General features: G+C 44.9%; 2 protein-coding genes across 3 annotated transcripts in view; one reads left to right on the top strand and one right to left on the bottom strand.

The window, feature by feature from the left end:
• mxd3 (MAX dimerization protein 3) overlaps positions 1-10,677 on the bottom strand; it is a 90,993-nt gene extending 80,316 nt beyond the window's left edge. Inside the window, exons 1-2 of the mRNA XM_014213391.3 lie at positions 10,462-10,677; positions 4,862-4,967 (exon numbers count right to left, since the gene is read on the bottom strand). Coding sequence (XP_014068866.1) covers positions 4,862-4,967; positions 10,462-10,531 — 176 coding nt within the window. The 5' untranslated portion in view covers positions 10,532-10,677. The remainder of the gene's footprint in view (positions 1-4,861; positions 4,968-10,461) is intronic.
• A 3,399-nt stretch (positions 10,678-14,076) lies between these two features.
• Positions 14,077-20,636, top strand: part of LOC106612335 (protein FAM193B) — a 46,971-nt gene continuing 40,411 nt past the window's right edge. For both annotated transcript variants that reach the window (XM_045724264.2, XM_045724263.2), the window contains exons 1-2: positions 14,077-14,371; positions 15,874-16,152. In XM_045724264.2, the coding sequence (XP_045580220.1) occupies positions 14,225-14,371; positions 15,874-16,152 (426 nt within the window). In that variant the 5' untranslated portion in view covers positions 14,077-14,224. The remainder of the gene's footprint in view (positions 14,372-15,873; positions 16,153-20,636) is intronic.

Genomic DNA, 20,636 nt, shown 5'->3' with positions numbered 1-20,636 from the left:
AGACAGACTAGTAGGTTCAGAGAGCCACACCCCGTCCCTAGCTAGCTGTCAAACAGACTAGTAGGTTCAGAGAGCCACACCCCGTCCCTAGCTAGCTGTCACACAACAGACTAGTAGGTTCAGAGAGCTACACCCCATCCCTAGCTAGCTGTCAGACAGACTAGTAAGTTCAGAGAGACACACCCCGTCCCTAGCTAGCTGTCAGACAGACTAGTAGGTTCAGATAGCAACACCCCATCCCTAGCTAGCTGTCAGACAGACTAGTAGGTTCAGAGAGCAACACCCCGTCCCGAGCTAGCTATCAGACAGACTAGTTAGGTTCAGAGAGCCACATCCCGTCCCTAGCTAGCTGTCAGAGAGACTAGTAGGTTCAGAGAGCCACACCCCATCCCTAGCTAGCTATCAGACAGACTAGTAGGTTCAGAGAGCCACACCCAGTCCCTAGCTAGCTGTCAGACAGACTAGTAGGTTCAGAGAGCAACATCCCGTCCCTAGCTAGCTATCAGACAAACAGACTAGTAGGTTCAGAGAGCCACACCCCGTCCCTAGCTAGCTGTCAGACAGATAAGTAGGTTCAGAGAGTCACACCCCGTCCCTAGCTAGCTGTCAGACAGACTAGTAGGTTCAGAGAGCCACACCCCGTCCCTAGCTAGCTGTCAAACAACAGACTAGTAGGTTCAGAGAGCCACACCCAGTCCCTAGCTAGCTGTCAGACAGACTAGTAGGTTAAGAGAGCCACACCCCGTCCCTAGCTAGCTATCAGACAGACTAGTAGGTTCAGAGAGCCACACCCTGTCCCTAGCTAGATGTCAGACAGACTAGTATGTTCAGAGAGCCACACCTAGCTAGCTGTCAGACAACAGACTAGTAGGTTCAGAGATCCACACCCCGTCGCTAGCTAGCTGTCAGACAGACTAGTATGTTCAGAGAGCCACACCCCGTCCCTAGCTAGCTGTCAGACAGACTAGTAGGTTCAGAGAGCAACACCCCGTCCCTAGCTAGCTGTCAGACAAATAGACTAGTTTCAGAGAGCCACACCCCTTCCCTAGCTAGCTGTCAGACAGACTAGTAGGTTCAGAGATCCACACCCCCTCCCTAGCTAGCGGTCAGACAGACTAATAGGTTCAGAGAGCAACACCCCGTCCCTAGCTAGCTGTCAGACAAATAGACTAGTTTCAGAGAGCCACACCCCTTCCCTAGCTAGCTGTCAGACAGACTAGTAGGTTCAGAGATCCACACCCCCTCCCTAGCTAGCTGTCAGACAAACAGACTAGTAGGTTCAGAGAGCCACACCCCGTCCCTAGCTAGCTGTCAGACAGACTAGTAGGTTCAGAGAGCAACATCCCGTCCCTAGCTAGCTGTCAGACAAACAGACTAGTAGGTTCAGAGATCCACATCCCGTACCTAGCTAGCTGTCAGACAAACTAGCATGTTCAGAGAGCCACCCCCAGTCCCTAGCTAGCTGTCAGACAGACTAGTAGGTTCAGAGAACCTCATCCCATCCCTAGCTAGCTGTCAGACAGACTAGTAGGTTCAGAGAGCCTCACCCCGTCCCTAGCTAGATGTCAGACAAACAGACTAGTAGGTTCAGAGAGCAACGTCCCGTCCCTAGCTAGCTGTCAGACAAACAGACTAGTAGGTTCAGAGATCCACACCCCGTCCCTAGCTAGCTGTCAGACAAACTAGTAGGTTCAGAGGGCCACAGCCAGTCCCTAGCTAGCTGTCAGACAGACTAGTAGGTTCAGAGAGCCACATCCCGTCCCTTGCTAGCTGTCAGACAGACTAGTAGGTTCAGAGAGCCACACCCCGTCCCTAGCTAGCTGTCAGAAAGACTAGTAGGTTCAGAGAGTCACACCCCGTCCATTGCAAGCTGTCAGACAAACAGACTAGTAGGTTCAGAGAGCCACACCCTGTCCCTAGCTAGCTGTCAGACAAACAGACTAGTAGGATCAGAGAGCCACACCCCGTCCCTAGCTAGCTGTCAGACAGACTAGTAGGTTCAGAGAGCCACACCCCGTCCTTAGCTAGCTGTCAGACCTAGAGACTAGTAGGTTCAGAGAGCCACACCCCGTCCCAAGCTAGCTGTCAGACCTAGAGACTAGTAGGTTCAGAGAACCACACCCAGTCCCTACCTAGCTGTCAGACAGACTAGTAGGTTCAGAGAGCCACACCCCGTCCCCAGCTAGCTGTCAGACAGACTAGTAGGTTCAGAGAGCCACATCCCATCCCTAGCTAGCTGTCAGACAGACTAGTAGGTTCAGAGAGCCACACCCCGTCCCTAGCTAGCTGTCAGACAGACTAGTAGGTTCAGAGAGCCACACCCCGTCCCTAGCTAGCTGTCAAACAACAGACTAGTAGGTTCAGAGAGCCACACCCCGTCCCTAGCTAGCTGTCAGACAGACTAGTAGGTTCAGAGAGCCACACCCCGTCCCTAGCTAGCTGTCAGACAGACTAGTAGGTTCAGAGAGCCACATCCCACCCCTAGCTAGCTGTCAGACAGACTAGTAGGTTCAGAGAGCCACATCCCATCCCTAGCTAGCTGTCAGACAGACTAGTAGGTTCAGAGAGCCACATCCCGTCCCTAGCTAGCTGTCAGACAAACTAGTAGGTTCAGAGAGCAACACCCCGTCCCTAGCTAGCTGTCAAACAACAGACTAGTAGGTTCAGAGAGCCACACCCCGTCCCTAGCTAGCTGTCAGACAGACTAGTAGGTTCAGAGAGCCACATCCCATCCCTAGCTAGCTGTCAGACAGACTAGTAGGTTCAGAGAGCCACATCCCGTCCCTAGCTAGCTGTCAGACAAACTAGTAGGTTCAGAGAGCAACACCCCGTCCCTAGCTAGCTGTCAGACAGACTAGTAGGTTAAGAGAGCCACACCCCGTCCCTAGCTAGCTATCAGACAGACTAGTAAGTTCAGAGAGACACACCCCGTCCCTAGCTAGCTGTCAGACAGACTAGTAGGTTCAGAGAGCCACACCCTGTCCCTAGCTAGATGTCAGACAGACTAGTATGTTCAGAGAGCCACACCCCGTCCCCAACTAGCTGTCAGACAGACTAGTAGGTTCAGAGAGCCACATCCCGTCCCTAGCTAGCGGTCAGACAGACTAGTAGGTTCAGAGAGCCACACCCAGTCCCTAGCTAGCGGTCAGACAAACAGACTAGTTTCAGAAAGCCACACCCCATCCCTAGCTAGCTGTCAGACAAACAGACTACTTTCAGAAAGCCACACCCCATCCCTAGCTAGCTGTCAGACAGACTAGTAGGTTCAGAGATCCACACCCCGTCCCTAGCTAGCTGTCAGACAAACAGACTAGTAGGTTCAGAGAGCCACACCCCGTCCCTAGCTAGCTGTCAGATAGACTAGTAGGTTCAGAGAGCAACATCCCGTCCCTAGCTAGCTGTCAGACAAACAGACTAGTAGGTTCAGAGATCAACACCCCGTCCCTAGCTAGCTGTCAGAAAAACTAGCAGGTTCAGAGAGCCTCACCCCGTCCCTAGCTAGCTGTCAGACAGACTAGTAGTTTCAGAGAGCTACACCCCGTCCCTAGCTAGCTATCAGACAGACTAGTTAGGTTCAGAGAGCCACATCCCGTCCCTAACTAGCTGTCAGACAGACTAGTAGGTTCAGAGAGCCACACCCCGTCCCTAGCTAGCTGTCAGATAGACTAGTAGGTTCAGAGAGCCACACCCTGTCCCTAGCTAGCTGTCAGACAAACAGACTAGTAGGTTCAGAGAGCCACACCCCGTCCCTAGCTAGCTATCAGACAGACTAGTAGGTTCAGAGCCACACCCAGTCTCTAGCTAGCTGTCAGACAGACTAGTAGGTTCAGAGAGCCACACCCCGTCCCTAGCTAGCTGTCAGAAAGACTAGTAGGTTCAGAGAGCCACACCCCGTCCCTAGCTAGCTGTCAGACAAACAGACTAGTAGGTTCAGAGAGCCACACCCCGTCCCTAGCTAGCTGTCAGACAGACTAGTAGGTTCAGAGAGCTACACCCCGTCCCTAGCTAGCTGTCAGACAGACTAGTAGGTTCAGAGAGCCCCACCCCGTCCCTAGCTAGCTGTCAGACAGACTAGTAGGTTCAGAGAGCCACATCCCATCCCTAGCTAGCTGTCAGAGAGACTAGTAGGTTCAGAGAGCCACATCCCGTCCCTAGCTAGCTGTCAGACAGACTAGTAGGTTCAGAGAGTCACACCCCGTCCCTAGCTTGCTGTCAGACAGACTAGTAGGTTCAGAGACCCACACCCCATCCCCAACTAGCTGTCAGACAGACTAGTAGGTTCAGAGAGCAACATCCCGACCCTAGCTAGCTGTCAGACAAACAGACTAGTAGGTTCAGAGATCCACACCCCGTCCATAGCTAGCTGTCAGACAAACTAGTAGGTTCAGAGAGCCACACCCAGTCCCTAGCTAGCTGTCAGACAGACTAGTAGGTTCAGAGAGTCACACCCCGTCCCTAGCTAGCTGTCAGACAAACAGACTAGTAGGTTCAGAGAGCCACACCCAGTCCCTAGCTAGCTGTCAGACAGACTAGTAGGTTCAGATAGCAACACCCCGTCCCTAGCTAGCTGTCAGACAGACTAGTAGGTTCAGAGAGCCACACCCCGTCCCTAGCTAGCTATCAGACAGACTAGTAGGTTCAGAGAGCCACACCCCGTCCCTAGCTCGCTGTCAGACAGACTAGTAGGTTCAGAGAGCCACATCCCGTCCCTAGCTAGCTGTCAGACAGACTAGTATGTTCAGAGAGCCACACCCCGTCCCTAGCTAGCTGTCAGACAAACAGACTAGTAGGTTCAGAAAGCCAAAATCCCGTCCCTAGCTAGCTGTCAGACAGACTAGTAGGTTCAGAGTTATATAATCACCTGTTACTACCGGCAGCCTGCAGCTTCTTGTTCTTCTGCTTACTCTTCTTATTAGAGTCCCCTGGACTGTAGAAGGGCAACACTGATGCATAGCCATGCTCTGCCTCTGTAGAGAGAGAGGAGAGGAGAGAGAATCGTTTCAATGGGACGTCGTGACATAAAGTCCTTCCTTTGGGTTGCAACTAAACCTACGTTTTCATAGACTATTGCCTTGGGAAATCAATGACAGGCAAAATTAACAAATCAATGTGATTGTAAACACAAAGTTCAACTTTAGGCGTTTGACTGATGCATAGCGAGGTTCTGCCTCTGGACAGAAAAGAACGAAAGGACTAGTTTTAATTGACACTCACAGAGCCTTCAGAAATAATTCACACCCTAGACTTTTGCACATCGTGTTGTGTTACAGGCTGAATTTAAAAAGGTTTAAATGTAGATGTTTGTGTCACTGGCCTACACACAATACACCATAATGTCAAAGTGGATTTATGTTTTTAGAAATGTTTACAAAAAAAATAAAAATGAAAATCTGAAATGTCTTTAGTCAATAAGTATTCAGCCTATTTTTTTATGGCAAGCCTAAACAAGTTCAGGAGTACAAATGTGCTTAACAAGTCACATAATAAGTTGCATGGACTCACTCTGTGTGCAATAATAGTGTTTAACATGATTTTTGAATAACTACCTCATCTCTGTACCCCACACATTATCTGTAAGGTCCCTCAGTTGAGCAGTGAATTTCAAACACAGATTCAACCACAAAGACCAGGGAGGTTTTCCAATGCCTTGCAAAGAAGGGCACCTATTGGTAGATGGGTAAAAATATATTAAAAACACAGACCCTTTGGCTTTGAGCATGGTTAAGTTATTCATTACACTTTGGATGGTGTATCAATACATCCCCAAAAAAGGTAAAGTCACCTAGTAAAATACTACTCGAGCAGAAGTCTTAAAGTATTTGTTTTTAAATATACTTAAGTATCAAAAGTAAATGGAATGGAGCAAAACACAGGCAGAATCCTAGAGGAAAACCTGCTTCGGTCTGCTTTCCATCAGACACCTTTCAGCAGGACAATAACCTACAACACAAGGCTAAATCTACACCGAAGACTGTGAATGTTCCTGAGTGGCCGAGTTACAGTTTTGACTTGAACCTACTAGAAAATCTACGACAAGACCTGAAAATGGCTGTCTAGCAATGATCAACAACCAACTTGACAGAGCTTGAAGAATTTAGAAAAATAATAAAATGGGCAAATGTTGCTCAATCGAGGTGTCGAAAGCTCTTAGAGCAGGGTGCAAATGACGGGGGAGCCAGGCCTGAACTTTGGGGATGGTCTCTAAATAATGATATTTAACCATTCTCCTATTATTTAAAATGCAGTGGTAAATATGAAAATAAAAGCTTCCAAATGAAAGTAACACCTCTGTGTCTTGGTTTAAACCATGTATTTCTATGTGGCTGCACAAACCATCTCCTTGTTGACGAATGGTACTGCACTCAGTAGTGTTGAAGTTTCGGCCTAAGCTGAGCTCCTATAAAAGCATAGATATCCCTGTGTACTTCCTCATTTTCTCCATTTGTTTGCCATGCGTCCTTGATAAAAAAAAAAAAGTAAAAGCCTTTATTCCAATGCATTAGATTTATACATTGATGTATCACTGTCTGCTTTTGTCAGTCAGCTGTTTAGAGCGCTCATTGTTTTTACAGGTGCACCGTGGGTACTGGTGTTCTCCGTGAAATCCGTGGACACAAGAAGTAGTTCACTTATTTCACTTTTTTATTTTCTATCAGTATTTGTTTTATTTCCTGGATCAGCTGATGGTCAACAATATCACTAGACAACTAGCCTACAGCTAAACACCAACATCACTAGACACCAACATCACCAGACACCAATATCACTAGACAACTAGCCTACAGATAGAGACCAATATCACTAGACAACTAGCCTACAGATAGAGACCAATATCACTAGACAACTAGCCAACAGCTAGACACCAATATCACTAGACAACTAGCCTACAGCTAGACACCAATATCACTAGACAGCTAGACACCAATATCACTAGACAACTAGTCTACAGCTAGACACCAATATCACTAGACACCAATATCACTAGCCAACTAGCCTAAAGCTAGACACCAATATCACAAGACAACTAACCTACAGCTAGACACCAATATCACAAGACAACTAACCTACAGCTAGACACCAATATCACAAGACAACTAACCTACAGCTAGACACCAATATCACTAGACAACTAGTCTACAGCTAGACACCAATATCACTAGACAACTAGTCTACAGCTAGACACCAATATCACTAGACACCAATATCACTAGACATTAATATCACTAGCCAACTAGCCTAAAGCTAGACACCAATATCAATAGACAACTAGCCTACAGCTAGACACCAATATCACTAGACACCAATATCACTAGACAACTAGCCTACAGCTAGACACCAATATCACTAGACAACTAGCCTACAGCTAGACACCAATATCACTAGACAACTAGACTACAGCTAGACACCAATATCACTAGACAACTAGCCTACAGCTAGACACCAATATCACTAGACAACTAGCCATCAGCTAGACACCAATATCACTAGACAACTAGCCATCAGCTAGACACCAATATCACTAGACAACTAGCCTACAGCTAGACACCAATATCACTAGACAACTAGACTACAGCTAGACACCAATATCACTAGACAACTAGCCATCAGCTAGACACCAATATCACTAGACACCAATATCACTAGACAACTAGCCATCAGCTAGACACCAATATCACAAGACACCAATATCACTAGACAACTAGCCATAAGCAAGACACCAATATCACTAGACACCAATATCACTAGACAACTAGCCTACAGCTAGACACCAATATCACTAGACACTATGCACCAATATCACTAGATACCAATATCACTAGACAACTAGCCATCAGCAAGACACCAATATCACCAGACACTAAGCACCAATATCACTAGATACCAATATCACTAGACAACTAGCCATCAGCTAGACACCAATATCACTAGACACCAATATCACTAGACAACTAGCCATCAGCTAGACACCAATATCACAAGACACCAATATCACTAGACAACTAGCCTACAGCTAGACACCAATATCACTAGACACTAAGCACCAATATCACTAGACACCAATATCACTAGACAACTAGTCTACAGCTAGACACCAATATCACTAGACAACTAGCCTACAGCTGGACACCAATATCACTAGACACCAATATCACTAGACAACTAGTCTACAGCTAGACACCAATATCACTAGACACTAAGCACCAATATCACTAGACACCAATATCACTAGACACCTAGTCTACAGCTAGACACCAATATCACTAGACAACTAGTCTACAGCTAGACACTAATATCACTAGACAACTAGTCTACAGCTAGACACCAATATCACTAGACAACTAGCTTACAGCTGGACACCAATATCACTAGACAACTAGTCTACAGCTAGACACCAATATCACTAGACACCAATATCACTAGACAACTAGCCTACAGCTGGACACCAATATCACTAGACAACTAGTCTACAGCTAGACACCAATATCACTAGACACCAATATCACTAGACAACTAGCCTACAGCTAGACACCAATATCATTAGACAACTAGTCTACAGCTAGACACCAATAATAAACTAGAGTACCAGCAGTACTGTAGTCCTAGTGGAGGGTAGACTACCAGCAGTACTGTAGTCCTAGTGGAGGGTAGACTACCAGCAGTACTGTAGTCCTAGTGGAGGGTAGACTACCAGCAGTACTGTAGTCCTAGTGGAGGGTAGACTACCAGCAGTACTGTAGTCCTAGTGGAGGGTAGGCCCATGTAAACACAGTTTCCCCACCTTTTCCAGATAAATGCATTGGCAATAGAGGGAGTGTTGCTTTTTTTCACTGCAACCAGCAATCAGAATGACCCACCTATTTGTTTTACCACTACATCACTGTTTGCCACTAGGCCTGTTGGAAGTTCATAGTAAATGTACCATGTGAGTTAGGGTGACCGTTCCTTTTTTCCTCTCGACAGGTTCAGCCCCATTTCAGGTGTCCCTACTTTTCAGGCTACAAAAAAAAGGTCAATTTGTCAGCGTGACGCATCAATTAATGTAGGCCTAATCAATGGCAATCAATTAATGTAGGCTTAATCAATGGCAATATATTAATGTAGGCCTAATCAATGGTAATATATTAATGTAGGCCTAATCAATGGTAATCAATTAATGTAGGACTAATCAATGGCAATCAATTAATGTAGGCCTAATCAATGGCAATATATTAATGTATATATCATTAGTCACACTGTGGTGTTTTGTAAACAGATGTCTGTTTCCACTCATCAAATGGTGCGAGTGTGTATGCAGTGAACTCTTTATTTTGGAGTGCACAGGTAGCCTGCTTTGGGAAGTGATTTGTTTGACTATCAGATGAAAATATCATGACTGGTTGTGTTCATGCCACATTAATAGGTCATTCATTTTTACAGTTAAATTACGTCTTTATTATTAGGTCCATAAAGAAAATTGTGCAGGCACATGCTGCCAATAGAGACCCTGGAATGTCCCGGTGTAATTCAGTCTGTTTTAGCGACTTAGCCAGAAAGATTCACAGCTGTAATCGCTGCCAAAGGTTATTCTCAAGAGTATCGACTCAGTGGTGTGAATGCTTATGTAAATTACATGTTTCTGTATTTCATTTTCAATAAATTTGCTAACATTTATACATGTTTTGACTTTTTCATTATGGGTTATTGTGGGTAGATGGGTGAAATAATTGTTTTTACCCATTTACAATTCAAGGCTGTAACACAACAAAATGTGGAATAAGTCAAGGGGTATTGAATACTTTCTGAAGGAACTGCAAATTATAGGATGTTTCAGATGACAAATATACCGGCAAGTCCCCAGAATTTAACTGCTACATGGGATATTGAACAACACTCAATAAACAGAGAAAGTCAGGAAATAGCTGTGATTGCAAAACACAAAGATGAATTTTAGGCGGCTGAGTATTGTTCAGAAGAAAGAAAGCCGGGTTTAGTCTGTTCTATTCTTCCATCCAAATGTCAGACACAGATGATGCTTGCGTTTTTCTTTTTCCGATTTTTGGCGCGATCACGTCATTTTATCACAGTACATCACAGGGCTATTTTGGTTATTCGTGCCAGTTGGCTACAAAAGAACAACAGCTGGAATTACAAATTCTTTATTAGTTCATTCATTGTCCTTCATAAATTCTATCGCTGCTAAGGGTTTTATTTTCAAACCGCTCCAGACTTGGCGCCTTTGTGTACAATGATGAGTCCCGTATCTAGGTCACAGAGTCAGATATGAAGCAAGGAATAAAACCTAAACTCCCTTAACTGCTTATTGCATCGACTTATTACTGAATAGTAACGATCTTAACCGTAACATGCACAATGTATGTCAGATACTCGCAGTTAATCAATAGATAATCGCTATTTGTGTACATTTCGTTATTGTACCCCAGCTGGTTGACAAGTGAAGTTGACAGACAGAACAGAAATTACCTCGTTCTCTTCTCTCCAAGAATTCAGCAGCTTGCAGAAGAACTTGAATGTTGCAAGTGTTCGCGTCCATTGTAAAATAGTTGAAATATAGGTAAATATACCAATCAAAATGTATCTCAACGACAGAGTGCTGCTATACTATAGTATGTGCTTCGCGTTCTGCACTTCGGTGAGGAATCACTTTCTTTGGCGAAGTGATTGACGTCAGTCCGCCACCTCCCAGACTACCGCTCCCTTGTTTTCCAGCCGCCTCGGTCCAGACAACGCGCGATTTTACCTTTGAATTATCAACAGCCTTTGAATTAATAGAACAGAACAACAGATCAACTAATTTTCTCCAAATATGACCTTAATTAAACGATTATATATTTTTTAAATCCGAAACATGTTGTATTGACATCTAAAAAAAAGACCGTTTGAATGTTTTATTTTTATTTTATATATATATATATATATATATATATATATATATATATATATATATATATAATGAGACGTACCTACCAGTATGTATGGCTATTGAAACTGAAAACAACTTAAAGTGAGAAGGTCTTATGCCGTCAGTCGTTTTGTCTTCTTCTGATTTGGTGTTATAAGAGAATTGTGTCTGTATATTTATAATCATTCCACAATAGTCTTGGGCAGGGATCTTCAACTCGTTTCAGTTGGGGAACCCTTATCTGGCTTCCATGGTCCGTCCGAAGGACACACAGAACTGTGCATTATTTCAAAGACGATACAAAGTATTTCATTGTATACTGAATTCAATAGCTTGCTACAAAATGTTCTGCAAATGCAAAACCTTTAGGTCCACCCTATGTTCCCTCAGCTTATGTTCCCTCAGCCCTATGTTCGTATATACGAGCCCTTAACCAACAATGCAGTTCAAGAAATAGAGTTAAGAAAATATTTACTTAACTTAATAAGGTAAAGTTAAAAAAAAATCAAATCAAAAAGTAACACAAGAGAATGACATAACAATAATGAGGCTATATACATATATACTGGTACAGAGTCAACGTGCTGGGGGTACAGGTTAGTCAAGGTAGTTGGTAAAGAGACTACACATAGATAATAAACAGCGATGTTGGGGCTAGGGGGCAGTATTTGCACGGCTGGATAAAAAACGTACCGATTTAAACTGGTTAGTACTCTTGCCCAGAAACGAGAATATGCATATAATTAGTAGATTTGGATAGAAAACAGCAGGAGAGTTTGTGAGTGGTCAGCCTGGGGACAGTGAGACTGAGATGTGGTTCACGAGAATTCTCAATTTTTTTCTTTCAGCCTTTGAATGACTACAACGTTGCCCGGTTGGAATATTATCGCTATTTTACGAGAAAAATAGCATAAAAATTGATTTTAAACAGCGTTTGACATGCTTCTAAGTACGGTAATGGAATATTTTGATTTTTTTTGTCACGAAATGCGCTCGCGCGTCACCCTTCGGATAGTGACCTGAACGCACGAACAAAACTGAGCTATTTGAATATAACTATGGATTATTTGGAACCAAAACAACATTTGTTGTTGAAGTAGAAGTCCTGGGAGTGCATTCTAACGAAGAACAGCAAAGGTAATACAATTTTTCTAATAGTAATTCTGAGTTTAGTGAGTCCCAAACTTGGTGGGTGTCAAAATAGCTAGCCGTGATGGTCGAGCTATGTACTCAGAATATTGCAAAATGTGCTTTCGCCGAAAAGCTATTTTAAAATCTGACACCGCGATTGCATAAAGGAGTTCTGTATCTATAATTCTTAAAATAATTGTTATCTATTTTGTCAACGTTTATCATGAGTAATTTAGTAAATTCACTGGAAGTTTTCAGTGGGTATGCTAGTTCTGAACAACACATGCTAATGTAAAAAGCTGTTTTTTGATATAAATATGAACTTGATTGAACAAAACATGCATGTATTGTATAACACAATGTCCTAGGAGTGTCATCTGATGAAGATCATCAAAGGTTAGTGCTGCATTTAGCTGTGGTTTTGGTTTTTGTGACATATATGCTTGCTTTGAAAATGGCTGTGTGATTATTTTTGGCAGGGTACTCTCCTGACATAATCTAATGTTTTGCTTTCGCTGTAAAGCCTTTTTGAAATCGGACAATGTGGTTAGATTAACGAGAGTCTTGTCTTTAAAATGGTGTAAAATAGTAATATGTTTGAGAAATTGAAGTTATAGCATTTTTGAGGTATTTCTATTTCGCGCCACACGATTCCACTGGCTGTTGACTAGAGTGGGACGCTAGCCCAGGGAAGTTAAGGAGCCTTTTGGTCCAAGACTTGGCGCTCAGGTACCGCTTACCGTGCAGAAGCAGAGAGAACAGTCTATGACTTGGGTAACTAGAGTCTTTGACAATTGTTTGGGCCTTTCTCTGACACCGCCTAGTATATAGGTCCTGGATGGCAGGAAGCTTGGCCCCAGTGATGTACTGGGCTGTACAAACTACCCTCTGTAGCGCCTTATGGTCGGATGCTGAGGAGTTGCCATACCAGGCGGTGATGAAACCGGTCAGGATGCTCTCGATGGTGCAGCTGTAGAACATTTTGAGGATCTGAGGACCCATGCCAAATTTTTTCAGTCTCCTGAGTGGGAAAAGGTTTTGAAGTGCCCTCTTCACGACAGTCTTGGTATGTTTGGACCATGATAGTTCGTTGGTGATGTGGACACCAAGGAACTTGAAATATTCCCCTCAGCCCTATCTTCCCTTAGCCCTGTTCCCTCAGCAATATCTTCCCTCCACCCTATGTTCCCTCAGCTCTATGTTCCCTGGGCCCTATGTTCCCTTAACCTATGTTCCCTCAGCCCTATGTTCCCAGGGAACATAGGGCCCAGGGAACATAAGGCCCAGGGAACATAGGGCCCAGGGAACATAGGGCCCAGGAAACATAGGGCCCAGGGAACATAGGGCCCAGGAAATATAGGGTCCAGGGTACATAGACATGGTCCCAACTCTATGGTTTGAACATTTCACAAGATTACACTGTAATATGGAATATTGAACAGCATGTGCAAATGGCTGCATCAATCTGCATGATGTTATTTGTTTGTTTACATTTAGATCTTAGACACCGTTTAGAGCTCTTTGACATATAATGCAAGTCATATAATACGTGTGTAATAACATAATGCTGTGTGTAATAACCTAACGCTGTGTGTAATAACATAACCCTGTGTGTAATAACATAATGCTGTGTGTAATAACATAATGCTGTGTGTAATAACATAACGCCGTGTGTAATAACATAACGCCGTGTGTAATAACATAACGCCGTGTGTAATAACATAACGCCGTGTGTAATAACATAACGGCGTGTGTAATAACATAACGCTGTGTGTAATAACATAACGTTGAATGGTGTGGTAGCCAGTCATTGATAAGACTATTATCATTATATAATAGTTCAGGTGGAAATATTCATTATGCCAATAAATTCAAAATGTGAAATGCACCAATGTGTGGCCTGTAAACCAGAGATTTTGTACAACACGTTATACTGTGTGATTTTCCTTGGAACGGTTGCCCTCACTCAACATGGCGACTGCTTAGCTTCATCGCGGTGAAGCCATTTTGCCAGTACTATCTTTGACCTATGAACCCCCCGAGTGTGCCAGCGCTCCGCCATATTGACTGTTGTCTTGACTGGAGAAGATAGTGAACATTTGTGTTCCTAGAAGAATCGAAACCGTGCTTTTAAACACCTCTAAACTTAGTGCAAACCTTGGCCAAAGGATATATATATCCGACACCTGCGTGATGGCGAGGAAGAAAAGCAAACAGCAAGGAGTCGGGAGCAAGGAGCTGGTTCCCGGACAACAGAGCATATCGAAGAGCCCCGTCTCTCCCGGAGATACAGCTGGCGGAGATGCAGGGCTGGATAGACTGGCGGCCAGGGCGAATCAGGTAACGTTAGCTAGCCGCAGAAATAACTAGTGGGCTAGCTAAAAGGCTAGCTAAAAGGTTAGCTAAAAGGTTACCAATCATTTAGGGGAATCCGGTATTTCTGCTAACGTTTATTCCTTCAGTGTTTGGATGGTTGATTAGGGTTTCTAGCTAGCTAAGTTGCATAACTAACTAGTGCTCCAGGGTTGTGTATTTCTGTTTTGTTTGTTGTTCATTTACAATCTGGTCAGGGGCGTAGTAATAACTAGCTCCACTAGCTTCATAAATAATGAAAACTTAGCCAGTGTTGTAAATTGTGCAAGCCATCAATAAATACACATTCACATTCGTTTTAGTCAACTAGGCTAACTAGCTAGCTAGCTAACGATATCCAGTCTGCATTTTTCTGGTATTGACGTTAGTGTCAGTCGTAAGATTGCTGTTTTAAAATTGTATTTAGCTTGTTAGCTCACGGTGGTATTGGAAGTTTGCTGACATGTAATCACACTTGGCAATTAGTAAACCATATACTGTGCACCGGTACTGTAACTACACGTGTTAGCTAGTTGACTAACAAACTACATCCCAGGGGTAGTAGTCAACTGACTAACTTTAGCTTTAACTAGTGTTAACGTTTGACTAGAAACATGCATGGCTTGCTTTTGTTTAGTTTGCACTTTCTCTACACATCTCAAGTGTCATATGCATGCTTCCAAGTTTTTACCTAAACATTACATGGACGCCCTTGTAGGTGTATTGGGTATTGTGGTAAACAAAGCTTACTGTTCCAGCTGACCACTAGTTAGTGTGGACATGGGACACATGAAATCACTACATTTTAGCCACTGTTTTGTTCTAAGAAACCACTGCATGTGCCAAGCTGGCGCCATGGTCAACTTTTACTTCCTCTTTGCAATACAAATATTGTTGTGATCATTGTTCACGTGGTCAGATCTTACTCGTGTAATTCTAATCTCCATGTTAAAAACTTGACCTTAGATCAGTGTCCAGGGGACAACTTCATCATGCTCCATGTCAATCTCACTAACATCCACCTCTCCTCAGATCCCATCCTCTCCTCCACCCCTGATCTTGACCTAAAACATCCTCCTCTGCTCTCCTCCAACCCTCCTCCCCTCTTCCATCCTCTCCATCCCTTCTCCTCCATCCTCTCCATCCCTTCTCCTCCATCCTCTCCATCCCTTCTCCTCCATCCTCTCCATGCCTTCTCCTCCATCCTCTTCTTCTCCCCATCCTCATCTCTTCTCCTCCCCATTCTCCTCTCTTCTCCTCCCCATCCTCCTCTCTTCTTCTCCTCCCCACCCTCTACTCTTCTTCTCCTCTCTTCTCCTCCCCATCCTCCTCTCTTCTCCTCCCCACCCTCTACTCTTCTTCTCCTCCCCATCCTCCTCTCTTCTCCTCCCCTCTTCCACCTGTCCTTCACCTAGATGATTGACCTCTGTCTCTCCTCCTCTCCGCTGCATTCCTAATGTCACTGGCTCACCTCTGTCGCTCTCCCCCAGCCAATGCACACCTGCTGCCTCCTGTGCCACCGTGATTTTAAGGACTGGGGGGCCAGCTCTGCCAATGGTCTGCCTGGGGGCCACGAAGCGAAGCTAGCTGACGCTGTCCCAGCCCTGTCCCAGGCCCTGCTCCGAGAGGTGCCGGGCCAGAAGCTGTCCGACACCGTGCCTTCGCTGAGCCAGTCTCTACTGGGAGAGGTACCGCTCTGGATCTGCCAGAGCTGCCGGAAGAGCGTCGAGGAGGAAGAGAGACGGAGCGCACAGGAAACGGCTGCACCGGTAAGGGGGGGATGGTAGGGAGGAGGACGTAGGGGAGAGGCGGAGTGCCCAGGAGATGCCCGCACTGGTAAGAGGGTGGAGGAAAGTAGGGGGGGTGGAAGAGGTAGGGTAGTGAGAGGAGAGGAGAGAAGGTAGGGTAGTGGAGAGGAGAGAAGGTAGGGTAGTGAGAGGGAGAGAAGGTAGGGTAGTGAGAGGAGAGAAGGTAGGGTAGTGAGAGGAGAGGAGAGAAGGTAGGGTAGTGAGAGGAGAGGAGAGAAGGTAGGGTAGTGAGAGGAGAGAAGGTAGGGTAGTGAGAGGAGAGGAGAGAAGGTAGGGTAGTGAGAGGAGAGGAGAGAAGGTAGGGTAGTGAGAGGAGATGGAGTGCCCAGGAGACACCTGCACCGGTAAGAGGGAGAGGAGGAGGAGAGACGGAGTGCCCAAGAGACGCCTGTACTGCTGAATATGACAAGACCATGCATGCCCCTCAAGCTAGCCAACCATTAGCACTATTTACAGTTACATGAAAACCCGTGTTACAGCTTGCTAGCTCTGGGCTGATTTCTCAAGGTCTAAAAAAAATTATTGAAAAATGTTTGGTCATGTCATCCACCAAGAAGCTGAAAGGCACTGGATTTGGTGATGATGAAACCTGCACCATTCTTCAACTGTGGATGGATACAGTCAGTGTCAGTACTGCTGTCCTGTGGCTGTTCGTGGTGTTACAGTTCTCCATTCTGCAAGGCTAAATGAATACCACATCTAAGAATCCTGTCTCTTCGGAAGCTGTTTGTTCTCTGTCAGACTTGGCCTTCTCTCTTCACAAGCAGAGGCACTGAGGTAGTCTTATTTAATGTGGATTCTTGAGAAAATATACTTTCTGTCTTAGAGGCGTTTTTACATAAACACTTTACGTATTTAAATGCAATGCACATGTGCTGTAGCTTGTAGCGCATTAAAAAACATCTGTCGTCGGGTTGCAACTCTCACTACCGAGTTCCAAACTGCCTCTGGAAGCAACGTCAGCACAACAACTGTTCGTCGGGAGCTTCATGAAATGGGTTTCCATGGCCCAACAGCCGCACACAAGCCTAAGATCACCATGCGCAATGCCAAGCGTCAGCTGGAGTGGTGTAAAGCTCGCCGCCATTGGACTCTGGAGCAGTCGAAACGGGTTCTCTGGAGTGATGAACCACTCTTCACCAATTGGGGGAAGTCCCTTTCCTGTTTCAGCATGACCATGCCCCCGCGCACAGAGCGAGGTCCATACAGAAATGGTTTGTCGAGATCGGTGTGTAAGAACTTAACTGGCCTGCACAGAGCCCTGACCTCAACCCCATCGAAAACCTTTGGGATGAATTGGAACGCCGACTGCGAGCCAGGACTAATCGCCCAACATCAGTGCCTGATCGCACAATAATGCTCTTGTGGCTGAATGAAAGCAAATCCCTGCAGCAATGTTCCAACATCTAGTGGAAAGCCTTCCCAGAAGAGTGGAGGCTGTTATAGCAGCAAAGGGGAGGGGACCAACTCCATATTAATGCCCATGATTTTGGAATGAGATGTTCGACGAGCAGCTGTCCACATACTTTTGGTCATGTAGTGTAACTAGTCTTGTAAGAGCCAGACAGACCCATGAGGTTGGAGTAGAGCTGGGATGATAAACCTAAAATGATCGACACCGACCGATCACTTATTACAGGCATTTTGCTGATATTGTTCATTATGATAAGTAGCTCTATACTGGAGAAATGTTTTGAAATGAAATAAGTTTGATAATATGGGTGATTGTTAATGGGACAGTTAATGGCTACGACCATCAAAACTAGAAGCAGTTTAAAGGAGAATAAAAAACAACTGTGGAGCACATTATTCATGTTAAACGGTGGAGCACGTTATTCATGTTAAACTGTAAAGCACATTATTCATGTTAAACTGTGGAGCACATTATTCATGTTGGAGCACGTTGTAACTGTGGAGCACGTTATTATTGTTATAAACGTATCGTTCTATTCATTGTTCATTCAGGCAATTTATCGCAATATGGATTTTTGTCTAGGCAGGAGTCAATCTCCTGTTTTCTGTAGTGTGAACCAGAACGGCCCATAGGGCAGGAGTCCATCTCCTGTTTCTGTACAGTGAACCAGAACGGCCCATAGGGCAGGAGTTCATCTCCTGTTTCTGTAGAGTGAACCATAACGGCCCATAGGGCAGGAGTCCATCTCCTGTTTCTGTAGAGTGAACCAGAACGGCCCATAGGGCAAGACTCCATCTCCTGTTTCTGTACAGTGAACCAGAACGGCCCATAGGGCAGGAGTTCATCTCCTGTTTCTGTAGAGTGAACCATAACGGCCCATAGGGCAGGAGTCCATCTCCTGTTTCTGTAGAGTGAACCAGAACGGCCCATAGGGCAGGAGTTCATCTCCTGTTTCTGTAGAGTGAACCATAACGGCCCATAGGGCAGGAGTCCATCTCATGTTTCTGTACAGTGAACCAGAACGGCCCATAGGGCAGGAGTCTAGCTCTTGTTTCTGTAGAGTGAGGCAGCTTGATGTACAAGTACACCCCTAGATGGGATGCTCGTCAATTGTATGGCTTAGGCAAGGTCATGTAAATGACCAGGACAAATGGTACCTAGTTTTAGCTTCTACCCTCCTGGTGAGGTCAGGAGAAACTCAGGGCCCTGCCTCTCACCCTGAACTAATGTCTTCTCTCATGTCCCTATTTAAATGCAACACACATCCAGGAGACCGCTCAAGTCCTCTATCCTCTTACTCAGGTCTTTGCTCTAAAACACAATGTGTTCAGGTAAAACTAGACTCCCATTAGTTCCTGCCAAGGCAGCAGCTACTCTTCCTGGGGTTTATTATGGATCCCCAGTAGTTCCTGCCAAGGCAGCAGCTACTCTTCCTGGGGTTTATTATGGATCCCCATTAGTTCCTGCCAAGGCAGCAGCTACTCTTCCTGGGGTTTATTATGGATCCCCATTAGTTCCTGCCAAGGCAGCAGCTACTCTTCCTGGGGTTTATTATGGATCCCCAGTAGTTCCTGCCAAGGCAGCAGCTACTCTTCCTGGGGTTTATTATGGATCCCCAGTAGTTCCTGCCAAGGCAGCAGCTACTCTTCCTGGGGTCCAGAAACATTTATTTCACTTACCGTAATTTCCGGACTATTGAGCGCACCTGAATATAAGCCGCACCCACTGAATTAAAAAATTTTTTTTATTTTGAACATAAATAAGCCGCAGGTGCCTACCGGTACATTGAAACAATTAACTTTACACAGGCTTTAACGAAACACGGCTTGTAACAAAAATAAATAGGCTTTAACGAAACGCGGCTTATAACAAAAAATAAATAGGCTTTAACGAAACGCGGGTTGTAACAAAAAATAAAAAAATTGTAGTAAACAGTTGCCTACCAAGAAAGTCATTGGTCACTATCTTCCTCCTGTGCACTGAAACCACTGAAGTCATCTCCTTCGGTGTCGGAGTTGAATAGCCTCAGAATTGCTTCATCCGATATTGGATCGTTTTCATTGTCGCTCTCGTCACTTTCATCCGGAGGCTAATCCCCCGCTGAGCCCTCTTCAACACGCAGCAGTCCAGCCTTTCGAAACCCGTTGATGATAGTGGATAGCTCCACGCTGTCAGGACCCACAAATTTGAAAGCGGGAAAAATCCATATATTAGCCCGCGTCATTGTTTAAGCCGCGAGGTTCAAAGCGTGGGAAAAAAGTTGCGGCTTATAGTCCGGAATTTACGGTATATATAATTTCATATATTACATGACGTATGTCATAGCACTTTTCACAACACATTAAGTGTGTTCACTCAGGCCACTACTCTACTATCACATATCTACAATACAAAATCCATGTGTATTTGTGTGCGTATGCGTGTATCTGTTCCTGTGTGTGTCTCTTCACAGTCCCCGCTGTTCCATAAGGTGTATTTTTACCTGCTTTTTAAATCTGATTCTACTGCTTGAATCAGTTACCTGATGTGGAATAGAGTTCCATGTAGTCATGGCTCTATGTAGTACTGTGCACCTCCCATAGTCTGTTCTGGACGTGGGGACTGTGAATAGACCTCTGGTGGCATGTCTTGTGGGGTATGCATGGGTGTCCGAGCTGTGTTCTAGTATTTTTAAACAGACAGCTCGTTACATTCAGCTTGTTAACACCTCATACAAAAACAAGTAATGAGGAAGTGAATCTCTCTACTCCTTGCCACCCACTCTGAAACTAACTGCAGCTCTTTAAGTGTTGCAGTCATTTTAGTCGCTGTAGTAGCTGACGTGTATAGTGTTGAGTCATCCGCATACATAGACACACTGGCTTTACTTAGTCAGTGGCATGTCGTTAGTAAAGATTGAAAAAAGTGGGGAATTCCGTATTCTACCTGGCCTAGTGGTTAGAGGGTTTGGCCAGTAACCGAAAGGTTGCTGGATTGAATCCCTGAGCTGACAAGGTAAAAATCTGTCGTTTTGCCCCTGAACAAGGCAGTT

The sequence above is a fragment of the Salmo salar genome, chromosome 09 (assembly GCF_965601325.2).
Source record: "Salmo salar chromosome 09, fSalSal1, whole genome shotgun sequence".
Taxonomy (NCBI): domain Eukaryota; kingdom Metazoa; phylum Chordata; class Actinopteri; order Salmoniformes; family Salmonidae; genus Salmo; species Salmo salar.
This window is presented reverse-complemented; position numbering and strand designations above follow the sequence as displayed.